The sequence below is a fragment of the Hyla sarda genome, chromosome 1 (assembly GCF_029499605.1).
Source record: "Hyla sarda isolate aHylSar1 chromosome 1, aHylSar1.hap1, whole genome shotgun sequence".
Classification (NCBI taxonomy): domain Eukaryota; kingdom Metazoa; phylum Chordata; class Amphibia; order Anura; family Hylidae; genus Hyla; species Hyla sarda.
Window position 1 is genome coordinate 444,637,109 of NC_079189.1, and position 13,074 is coordinate 444,650,182.

At 44.2% G+C, this 13,074-nt stretch overlaps 1 protein-coding gene across 1 annotated transcript in view; it reads left to right on the top strand.

The window, feature by feature from the left end:
- Positions 1-13,074, top strand: part of GALNT9 (polypeptide N-acetylgalactosaminyltransferase 9) — a 377,187-nt gene that overhangs the window by 134,626 nt on the left and 229,487 nt on the right. Inside the window, exon 3 of the mRNA XM_056533112.1 lies at positions 5,500-5,666. Within this exon, the coding sequence (XP_056389087.1) occupies positions 5,500-5,666 (167 nt within the window). The remainder of the gene's footprint in view (positions 1-5,499; positions 5,667-13,074) is intronic.

The following is a 13,074-nucleotide window of genomic DNA, read 5'->3' on the forward strand; positions in this document are numbered from 1 at the left end:
TCCTGTGCCCATTGTATATAATGCACCCTGTGCTGTGCCCCTCACATATAATGCCCCTGCCATGTTTCCCTCACATATAATGCCCCCTGTCCTGCCACCTCAGGGGGCATTATATGTGAGGGGCACAGGACAGGGGGTATTATATGTGAGGGGCACAGGACAGGGGGTATTATAAGTGAGGGGCACATGACGGGGGCATTATAAGTGAGGGGCAAATGTCAGGGAGGCATTATATGGGCACATGACAACCCCCTTGTCATGTGCCCATATAATGCCCCCCTGACATTTGCCCCTCACTTATAATGCCCCATGTCCTGTTCCCCTCACATATAATGCCCCCTGAGGGTTTAGGGCAGGGGGCATTATATGTGAGGGGCACAGGACATGGGGCATTATATATGAGGGGCACATGTCAGGGGGCATTATATGTGGGGGCACATGACAGGGGGGCATTATATGTGAGGAACACAGGACATGGGGCATTATATGTGGGGTCACAGGAGAGGGGGTATTATATATGAGGGGCACATGACAGGGGGGTATTATATATGAGGGGCACATGACAGGGGGGATTATATGTGGGGGCACATGACAGCACCCCCCCTGTCATGTGCCCATATAATGCACCCCTGACATGTGCCCCTGACTTATAATACCCCCTGTCCTGTTCCATGCCCCATGTCTTGTGCCCCTCATATATAATGCCCCCTCAGGGGGCATTATATGTGAGGGGCACTGGGCATTATATGTGAGGGGCACAGGACAGGGGGTATGATAAGTCTGGGGCACATGTCAGGGGTGCATTATATGGGCAAATGACAGGGGGGGTGCTGTCATGTGCCCCCACATATAATCCCCCCCTGTCATGTGCCCCTCACATATAATGCCCCTGCCATGTTTCCCTCACATATAATGCCCCTCAGGGGGTATTATATGTGAGGGGCACAGGACAGGGGGTATTATATGTGAGGGGCACAGGACAGGGGGTATTATATGTGAGGGGCACAGAACAGGGGGGCATTATAAGTGAGGGGCAAATGTCAGGGGGGCATTATATGGGCACATGACAGGGGGGCTCTTTTTCTGTGCCCCTCACATATAATGCCCCCTGTCCTGTGCCCCTCACATATAATGCCCCCTGAGGAGGTAGGACAGGGGGCATTATATGTGAGGGGCACAGGACATGGGGCATTATATATGAGGGGCACATGACAGGGGGCATTATATATGAAGAACACAGGACATGGGGCATTATATGTGCAGTCACAGGACAGGGGGGTATTATATATGAGGGGCACATGACAGGGGGGATTATATGTAGGAGCACATGATGGGGGGATTATATGTGGGGGCACATGACAGGGGGCATTATAAGTGGGGTCACAGAACAGGGGATATTATATATGAGGGGCACATGACAGGGGGGATTATATATGAGGGGCACATGACAGGGGGGGATTATATATGAGGGGCACATGACAGGGGGGGATTATATGTGGGCGCACATGACAGCCCCCCCCCTGTCATGTGCCCATACAATGCACCCCTGAATTATAATCCCCGTGTCTTGTGCCCCTCACATATAATGCCCCCTGTCATGCCCCCTCAGGGGGCATTTTATGTGAGGGCACAGGACATGGGGCATTATATGTGAGGGGAACTGGGCATTATATGTGAGGGGCACAGGACAGGGGGTATTATAAGTCTGGGGCACATGTCAGGGGGGCATTATATGGGCACATGACAAGGGGGGGCTGTCATGTGCCCCCACATATAATCCCCCCTGTCATGTGCCCCTCATATATAATCCCCCCTGTCATGTGCCCCTCATATATAATACACCGTCCTGTGACCCCACACATAATGCCCCATGCTCCTCACATATAATACCCTTCTCACATGTGCCCCTCACTTATATTTGCCCCCCTCACTGATAATTTGCCCGTCCATCCATACAGCGCCCGAGCAGAGCAGTGATCACCTTTCTCACACGCTGGTACGTTCTAGTACTGTGAGTGAGAGCTGCGGCGACGTGATCTCTGGGCGCCAGCGCAATAATGTGATGTCATCACGCCGGCCTGCCGTGGATGGCGTCCCCGCGGCTCTCACTCCCACTACAAGATGGAAGCAGCATGAGAAAGGTGAGGGAGTGAGGGGGTGGAGGAGCGGGACAGCGGACAGCTCCCGCTCCACCATCCTGTCAGCTGTGTATTTGCAAAGGGTTACACAACTAGATTGCGCCGCACAGTAAAACAGGGCGTGCGCATGAATCGCGGGACTTCAGACCTGGCCCGAAGTTCAGGGCCGGGACTGAAGTCCCGCGATTCGTGCGCACGCCTTGTTTTGCGCATTATCGGCAGGTTAGAAGCCGATACCGATAACGGGGAAAACCGTGAATATCGGTCGATCCCTAATATATATATAAATATATATATATATATATATATATATATATATGCAAAGAAGCTCATTACATCACCTTTTCAGGAGCTGCTTTGCATATTCCCCTACCCAGAATGCCCGCGGAGTGCTAAATGGCCCTCTGAAGCTCCGTTACACCAGGAGTCATGGCCTCGCCCTGAGGTAAATACTCATCCCCTTTAGCTTTTATATAATATATAGTAACCCCCCGACATGCGATGGCCCCGACATATGATAAAATCGACATACAATGGCCATCGCATGTTGATGTCAGCATCGACATACGATGCTTTTATATGTCAGGGCCATCGCATTAACTGCTATCCGACAGCGCAAAATGCTTAAGCTGCTGTCGGATAGCAGTTTAAGCATTCCGGGCAGGTTCGCTTACCTATTCCCGCTGCTCCGGGTCCACTTCGCGATCCTCCGGCGTCTTCCGCATCTTCTCCAGGGTCCGGGCCTCGCTTTCCGGCGTCGTTATTACATCACTACGCACGCCGCGCCGGCGCAGCAGCGTAATAACGTCACCAGAAAGCGAGGCCCGGACTCTGCAGAAGATACGGAAGAAGCCGGAGGATCGTGAAGAAGACACCGGAGCAGCGGGACAGCATCGGGAGCCCCTGGGACAGCATCGGGAGCGGTGAGGACCTGGTCCGGAGCGGCGGGGACAGGTGAGTACAGCTTCCTATACTTTACATTGCACGGATCCCTCATCATACGATGGATTCGACAAACGATGGGTTGTTTGGAACGAATTACCATCGTATGTTGAGGGACCACTGTATATGTATATATGAGGGAGATTTAGCAAAACCTGCATTATGAAAAAGTGGCCCATATCAACCAATCAGATTGCTTCTTTCATTTTACAGAGGCCTTGTTAAAAATGAAAAAAGCGAGCTAATTGGTTGCTATGGGCAACTGGGCAACTTGTCCTCTGGACAGGTTTTGATAAATCTTCCCCGATATTCCTATTTCTCTTGCTGTGACACTTGCTGGGTAATGCGCCAACCCCAAACAGGAGACCTGTGCATTGGCACTGTCCTTGGAAGAATGCGGGTGGCAAGGGGAAGGAGAAAGGTAAGTATAAAGTTTTTTTTTTTTATGTTATCCACAAAGCTGGGAAATTTTTTTTTAAAGAAAATTACAACTCGGAATACCTCCTTAACATCCCTTGGTACTCTAATTCTTGACTGATCGCAACAGAAAAGGTTTTTGCCAGCTAAGAATTTCAAGAAAAATTGTAGGGACATGAAAGGCCACATGTGAGGTACTGAGATCCTTAACCAAGGATGACAGTTTTAAAGTGCCTTCTTTGTTTTTATCTCTCAAGAGATCTGATAGTCAGGTGCAGGAAAATAAATTTAAAATATGAGACGTCCTATTGTTCTCTCCTGGAACTTGAAATATTAAAGATCACCTGTGAAGACACGGAATCAAAATCATCATTTCATTTATTTTATTCAGGTCAAGTCTCATCTCATTTTATTCCATTCTTACTATCATAAATCGGCTAATATCAGAAAGTAGAATTTTTTAAATGAAGAATTTTGTTGACTGCTGATTTTTCTGGGGAAGTAAAAATATCATGGATCTCTCCTCTGCTCAATGGGAACACTTTTAAAGAGTAATGTGTCTGTACAAATGGATGATGCAGTGATCCATGGCATGTTCATTCATGTCTGTCTGTGCTAATGGAGCTGGTAAACAATGACATTTTCACAAGTGAAAAAAGGGGCAAAATCTATTTTATGAGGTGTAGCTGTCATCTATATATAGACTACATGCCTGCTGGGATTTTCCAGATCAACATGTACTGTAAGTGTTTCCTTTCCCGAACATATCTAGTCTTAAAGGAAAAGTGATATAACTGTGTCCTGGAATATATATATATATATATATATATATATATATATATATATATACAGTGGTCATTGTATGTTGAGACCAGAACTCTATGGAAACCTGGTAATTTAATTCTGAAGCCCCAAAATGTCATCCAAAAATAGGAAAAAGTGAGAATTAAAGAAAAAATAAGTAGATAATTAATATAGATAAAGCAAATCCTTACATATAAAAGTAAGAAAGATCTGCTGGGAGCTGTAAATCACTGTCTATGTCAGTGTTTTCAAAGCAGGGAGCCTCCAGCTGTTGCAAAACTACAACTCCCAGCATGCCCGGACAGCCAAAGGCTGTCCGGGCATGCTGGGAGTTGTAATTTTGCAACAGCTGGGGGCACCCTGCTTGGGAAACACTGGTCTATGTAGAGGACAGGAGCTTCTTCCAGGTCCTGTACAGTACATGAAAAGTCCTAAAAAAGTAACATGGAGTCGCCCTCACCTGGTGTCCAAAGGAGCAGGTAACCCTGGTGCAGGTAAAGTCTACAGAACATGTAATACCTCCCTGTACTGTAGGGGGCGCTACCAGACATTAGTCAGTGCATACGCTTCAGTAATACAGGGGTTTTACCAGTGAATGCCCATTCTGATTGGTCAGTTCTTCCGGCCATTGACATGTTTCACAGATCTGGACTGTCTGTGCATTGTATGTTGAGTCTGGTTTCAACTTACAATGGTCCAGAAAAGACCATTGTATGTTGACACTATTGTATGTTGAGGCCATTGTAAGTTGAGGGATCACTATATGTGTGACGCACTAGTGTGCCTCTGGCGCAGCTGGTTGTCATCTATCAAGAAGCCTGCAACTTTTAATAAAGCCTGGCTAAAGTTTACAAAGTGGCGCGCATTTGTAAGTCAGCCCGTGGTGGCAGTCTGTACCCAGTCCTGACTGGAGTGACCAAAGTCGTAGGTCATCAATCAATGAGTAACAAGTGCGTCTTGCAAACCACACTCACAACACATCCCATGTATTCACCAGAAATAATCCAATTTACGCCAGCGAACACCACGCACCACAACTTCAGGAACATTTTGACCATTTAAACCATTGACAAATGACGCCCTTTGTTTAATGGTAATATTTGCTTTGTGACCAACAACTTGAGAAGCACTGGAAGAGAAGAGGCATTAGGTGTGTAGTGCATTAATCCTTATGACCTTTTCTTTGTCTTATTTCCAGGTGTAAACAGATGAGTTATCCCGATGACCTGCCTCAGATTGCTGTGGTGTTTATCTTTGTAAATGAAGCTTTGTCGGTCATTCTCCGTTCAGTGCACAGTGTGGTCAATCACACTCCTTCTCATCTGCTGAAAGAGATCATCCTAGTAGATGACAACAGTGACAACGGTAGGTAAAGCTATAGTATATGGAGAACTGTCCCACTCTTCAGGGTCTCGTCCCTGTAGATGAGAATATGACAGCACATTCTTTAAAGGGGTACTCCGGTGGAAACCTTTTTTCTTTTAAATCAACTGGTGGCAGTAAGTTAAACATATTTGTAAATTACTTCTATTAAAAAATCTTAATCCTTCCAGTACTTATTAGCTGCTGAATGCTACAGAGAAAATTCCTTTCTTTTTGGAACACTGATGACATCACGAACACAGTGCTCTCTGCTGACATCTCTGTCCATTTTAGCAACCATGCATAGCAGATGTATGCTAAGGGCAGCATGGTGGCTCAGTGATTAGCAGTGCTGGGGACTTGGGTTCAAATCCCACTAAGGACAACAATAAATAAAGTGTTATTATTATAACGTCAGCAGAGAGAACTGTGCTCGTGATGTCATCAGAGAGCATTCCAAAAAGAAAAGAATTTCCTCTGTAGTATTCAGCAGCTAATAAGTACAGTAAGGATTAAGACTTTTTAATAGAAGTAATTTACAAATATGTTTAACTTTCTGCCACCAGTTGATTTAAAAGAAAAAAAAATTTCACCGGAGTACCCCTTTAACTGGAACACTTTTTACTTTGTAATGAATAAAGGTCACCGCTCACAGAATAAAACAAAATGTCACTTTGTAATGTAAACCTTACTTCTTTAGATCACACATTCCAGTTTTGTAAACCGGCAGTGCAAGCAATAGATGTTTGCTTTCTAGTTGCTATGGTAACATCCAGGAACATGTATATACTACTATACTATATACGGTACGTTGCTCAAAACATCAATATTGAAACGTTGCTCCAAATCACCCATGTAGCAGGGAAAAGCCCAGTTGCCATAAATAAAGCATTGATGAAGTCCCCTGCACGGTGGCGATAATGTCTATCTGATGGGCGATTGTCTTTTTATTAATGGAATGGAGAGGTTGCATTACCACTAAACATAAGGCTATGGCAGATGGATGGAGCAAGCATTTAGTTCTTATCATATCCACAAAAAAATGTTCTATGTTACACAGTATAAAATCCCTTTTAAAGTGGCTACTTTACAGGTGCATTTTTGTCTTTTCTGCCCATATAATGCTAATGACCAGTATTTCTGCAGTTTCATCTTCTAGCTGTGCCATGTGATCACCACATAACTGATGACTATTAATCTGTACACGTTACCGTGTGGACAGGACGTCAGTCTCTTCTGTGTGGCTTTCTTTCTGTGAACTACAGAATTGCATCAGTGCCTCTACTGGCGGCTTTCAGACTCCTTCCATCTTCACTCCTTCTGTATGTCCCACCATGTATAGAGAACTGCCTTAGGCTAAGTTTCCACTTGTTTTTTTCTGGCAGTTTTTGGAATACTGCCACTGCAGTTTTTGAGCCAAAGCCAGAAGTGTATTCAAAATGAATAGGAAATATAAGGGAAGGACTTACACTTCTCCTCCCTTATGGATCCACTTCTGACTTTGGCTCAAAAACTGCAGTGGCAGATATCCCAAAACTGCTTGAAAAAAAACAAAAAAAACAAGTGGAAACTTAGCCTAAGAGATCATTTTTGCCATATGACACCAGGAATGCAGTGTAAGGGTAGGGTCACACAAAACGGATCCACAGCATATTTTATGCTGTGGATCCACCAATGACAAACCCTATATTGTTCCTCCAGCTGTGCCTGCTGGTCAAGGCAATCCACCACTATGAGCAGACACACAGCATTCTGTGAGTCACAACGTGCATGTGTGGCCTAGCTCAGGGAGAAGGAGAAGCAAACATGATGTCTGCGAGTACACTCTGCATATGTGCGGCAACTCGCAGATCGCTGTGTGTCTGCTTGTAGCAGCAGTTTGCCGCAACAAGCAGGCAGGCACAGCTGGAGGCACTCTGTAGGGTCCATCATTGGCTAATTCACAGAGTAATATACCATGTTTCCCCAAAAATACACCCTACCCCGAAAATAGGCCCTAGCTGGATTGAAAATAAGACCTAGACCAGTGGTCTCCAACCTGCGGACCTCCAGATGTTGCAAATGTTTGCAACATTTGGAGGTCCTCAGGTTGAAGACCACTGACCTAGACAATGACCGGACTGCAAATATTAAAATACAAACCTTAACTTACCTTCATCCTCCGTCCCCTGTTGCTAAGGAACCGGCCTCACTGTCCTCCACTGTTATCGCTGCGGTCCTGGGGATGGGAACGTCACAGAGCCTTCAGCCTATCACCGGCCGCAGCGATGTCCCGCCTCGGCCGATGATAGGCTGAGCCCACTGTGATTTAAGAAGCCGGCCGGTACAGGGGGGAGGGACGTTGGGGGGCAGAGCTGTGCCCATCACATGATGATAATGGGGGAGGTGTAACTACCGTGGAACCGCCATGTTGTTCAATGTACATACGGTACCGTAAATAAATAAGCCCTACCCTGAAAATAAGCCCTAGTGTGTTTTTTTGTGACTAAAATTAATATAAGACCCGGTCTTATTTTCGGAGAAACACGGTATGCTGTGGATCCGTTCTGTGTGACCCTACCCAAAAAGTAGAGGAGTTGATACAATGATCAACTGCAGTTGTACAGCTCCAACTAATTGCCTATCTGCTACTAGCATTTTAAAACCGTTTATATCTGTATCATTTCAACAATGCTACAAACTAAAGGAAATGGCCCAGGTGCCTTGGGCTCCTGAACTGAAATATATAGGAGCCAAATAAATGTTTTAGGAGAAAATAAATGTTTTAGGTTATGTTCCCGCTATTCTCCTGTTATTACGCTAAACGGACCGTACTAACAAAAGAATGCAAAATAATGCAAACGGATGTCATTTGTTTGTTATTTTAACTGACTATATAAAAAAGAAATAAACAAGTGGCATCCTTTTGCTTCCGTTTTTCATCCATCTATATCCTTTATTGTCCATTTGTGTTTGTTTTTTTTGTCTGGCTACTTCCTGGTTGCTCACACCTCACAAGCTGTTTTTGATCTAACAGATAAAAAACGGTTTGGAAAAAGCAGATGCAAAAAGACGACATTAAAGGCTCATCTTTCCCATAGACTTCAATGGGCCATGGTGTTGGCTATTGGTTCTGTTCTATTAGTTTTTTGTAAACATTAGACAATGTTGATTAGACTTATTTTAAGAATATGTTCACACATCTCACATATGATGTGTACAAGTGTATTTGCTGCTAAAATGCAATGTTTGGACATAGAGGATGCTTCATATACGACCCAGGATTCCAAATCTAAATCCTAATCAAATCCTAAGCATGTAAACATTACCTAACTGGTATGCCTTTTGGGAGGAACTTGCCGGCACTATTCCTAGGGAAGATTGGTTAGTATTGTTTATTTGAGTTACTCTAGTTGATATACGTCATGAGAGGAATGTGATGGCACTTGTAATCGGTCAGATTGGTTAGTACTGTTTATTGAGGGGGGGGGGTCTGAATGGCAGTGGTCCCAAACCATATGGCTTATAACTCCCTGCTGTGTAGCAACCCCGAGTCTGTCCATGTGCATCAACCCCGAGTCTGTCCTGTGGCAAATTTAACATTGAAGTATTTAACAACAATTTTATCAGTTTCACAAATTCTTGACTTTCTGCATTTAAAGAGGTACTCCAGTGGAAAACAATTTTTTTTAATTAACTGTTCCAGAAAGTTAAACCGATTCTTAATCCTTCCAGTACTTATCAGCTGCTGTATACTACAAAGGAAGTTAGTTTACTTTTGAATTTCTTTTCTGTCTGTCTGCTGACACCTCTGTCCATGTCAGGAATTGTCCAGAGCAGGGGCAAATTCCCATAGCAAACCTATCCTGCTCGGGACAGTTCCTGACATGGACAGAGGTGTCAGCAAAAAGCACTGTGGTCACACAGAAAAGAAATTCAAAAAGAAAATAACTTCCTCTGTAGCATATAGCAGCTGATAAGTACTGGAAGAGCTACAGAGCAGCCCTAGAAAATTGTATAAAAATGCCTTAAGCAATAAAAATTTAGTTCAGACCTAAGTCTGAGTGTATAAATTTTGTTTTTCTTTCTTCCAAATAAGCAGAAATGAAAAAATTATTTTGTCTGTCTATCATTTTTCACTTTTACTTTGTAAGGGTACGTTCACACATACAGGATCCTATGCAGATTTTATGCGCAGGATTTGTAACTGCCAATTAGAAGCTGTGCTCAGTCATTTAGTTTACATTGAAGTCTGCGCAGGATTTCATGCACAGTAGCACCCCCATCATCCACCAGCAACCCCCCTCCCAATTCCCCCTAACCCCTTTGTGGTAATAGCATGAGCTGACGGATGATGGAATTGCTACAGATGATGGGATGATGGGGGGGGGGGGGGGGGGAGCATTAGGTAGGCAACAGTTTCCCCACAGTAGGAAGGTAGCAGTTTCCCCACATTGGGAAGGTAGCAGTTTCCCTACATTAGGAAGGCTGCATGTTCCACACATTAGGAAGGTAGCGGTTTCCCCACATTAGGAAGGTAGCATGTTCCCCACATTAGGTAGCATTGTGTCCCGTCCCCCCCAAACACACACACAGGCACACACACACCGGCACACACAGACAGACACACATAGACACACTTACCTGTCCTGCGCTGCGCTCCTCTCCGGCGGCGACCTGAAAAGTGACGTCACTGACCTCCTCCTGTGTGAGTCCACAGAGGGATGTCACATACACGACGTCCCTCATCAAACCAGAGACAGGGGGGAGGAGGGCGGGGTAAATGAAGGTAATGGGCTCTATTGGACGGACAGGGGGGTTTGGTCACGAACGCAGATGATGCGCCCCCCATCAAGTCTTGTATGAAGTCTTCTGGCATTTAATGCTGCCTGCCCAAAGCAGGGCTGAATGCCTGAAGAAGTCACCTGCCCGGCACCTGGAACTGCATGTCCCAGGCATCGGGCAATACAAATTGCACATGCCTGGTGCGGACCGCAAAATTTCGTTTCGGGCCAGGAGTTTGAGACCCCTGGTATAGATGGTAAAACTTGTAATGCAGCTATACCTTTGGCTGCTCTTTATCACACTTTATCAGCCGGAAAATTGTTTTATTGTGCGGTCAGCAATAGTCGGATAGGCGTGGCTGGAGTTTGAGACCCCTGGTATAGATGGTAAAACTTGTAATGCAGCTATACCTTTGGCTGCTCTTTATCAAACTTTATCAGCCAGAAAATAGTTTTATTGTGCGGTCAGCAACAGTCGGATAGGCGTGGCTGGGGGTTCGCACGCCTATCCCCTTTAAGTGAGCAATGGGACCACTGTGTGATTGACACAAAGGTCCCCAGCACAAGCGCTCCGATGTTCATGATGTGCGGGCCGTGACTCCACAGAGCCTTTACTTATTATGTGCACCTTTATGATATACAGTGCCCATTCTCCTCTTCTTTCTTCTCCTGGTGCCGGAGATGCGCTGCTTCTGCTTTCACTAGAGGCAGAGAACTCGTCCCCTCCCTGCCTCTAGCACTGCACAGGCACACGGCATAGTGGCAGACGACGGAAGTGAGCGGTCTCTTTCTGCCAGAGATGGGAGTGAGCGCTTTCTCTCCCATTGTCTGCCACCAGCCCAGTGCGCCTGTGCAGTGCTAGAGGCAGGGAGCGAGCGAGCTCTCTACCTCTAGTGAAAGCAGAAGCAGCGCATCTCCAACACAAGGAGAAGAAAGAAGAGAACGGGCACTGTATATCATAAAAGTGCACATAATAAGTAAAGGCTCAGTAGAGTCATGGCCCACACATCATAAAAATCAGGGTCACTGGCGCTGGGGACCTGTGTGTCAATCACACAGCAGTCATAGTGCTCACTTTCAGGGGATAGGCGTGGCGGAGGTGGGGCATTGCGAACCCTGGCAACGTCTATCCGATTGTTGCTGACCGCACAATAGAACTATTTTCTGGCTAATAAAGTTTGATAAAGAGCAGCCGAAGGTATAGCTGCATTACAAGTTTTATCATCTCTACTATCAAGGTTTTAATCTGGGGGGTACAATATCCATGACAGTTGCACTTTAAATGGGCACTGTCGGATCCAAAAACTTTTTATATGTTGTGTCGTGCAGTATCAACTCAATTTTGAATTATGGTCATAAAAAATATTAATTGTGAAAAATAAAAATGTTTGAAAATTATTAAATATATCAAAATTATGACCTGGTGAATTGTAGACAAAGCCAATCAATGCAATTCACATCTGAGTCCGACTATTTCCTCAGATATCAACAAGTTATTTTTTATAACAGGATGACATTAACGCTTAAGGATGTAGTTTTGCAATATACAATAATACACAGGTATTATAAAAGTATGCAGATTTATTTGTTATAAGGTTATTAACATAAATGAGTAACAAACACAATGATGTAGGCAAATGAATATCAATTAGATATATTAGTAAACATTACAAGCTTGTTATTTGACTACATAACGGTAGAACAATACATGTGAGTAGTGAGTAACTTGATACAATAAAACAAAAGCTACTAGGTAAGGAATATCATATGAGAAAAAGGTTACATATCACTGTGTTCAGTGGAAACCTTATGATATCAAGATGGGCAATCTCTAATTATAGACATATCAATATGGAATGCTAAATGCACTCCCTGCCCCCTTCTAACCAACTACATATCACATGACTCCATGAATGGGCAAATCGATCTAAGGATATAAACATGGTAGAAATTTAATATACGTCCGCCCCATTCTGGATTACTTTTCTATAGATGATCTTGGAAAGACATTAAGACAAATAGCAGAGTCTTATGATCTCGCTAGACTATATTTTAGGAGGAAGAACTTGAAACAAGTTTCCTGTGTGAGAAATATACTTATAACACTTAGTTTGTCAAGTAGGAATTTAATCAATATGTATAAGCAGTAATTGAATGCTTTGCTAGATTATGAGCCTTGATTCTTCTGCAGTTAGAATGAATTCTCACATTATCCTAAAACTATAATCTCAATATGGAGATAATTAATTATTTTATTTAATTAATTTATTCGCCAATCTCAATGGTATAATTCCATCCACATTATCCAAATTAGTCTTAATTAAATGGAATACCCCTTTTGTGTCTCTTACCAAGTCTATGTAAGAACCTCGCTTTGGCTCTTAGAAAAGCTGAACGGTCCATCTAATCGTTATGGATAGCCATTGGCCTGGTACCGTGTGATCAGTCAAACTTGCTGGGATCTCAAATGGCTTTTCCAGCTTGTTAGACCTCTTTCTTTTGTGTGGGAGAGAGTTTTTTTTGTCTTTTTTTTCCCCTTGTCTCTCTTCCTTTGTGTTCTCTACAGTCCCTAACATCTGGTTTACAAGACTTTTTAATTAGTTAGACACACCCTCCTAAATTGGAATTCCCCAATGAACGTAGGTTGG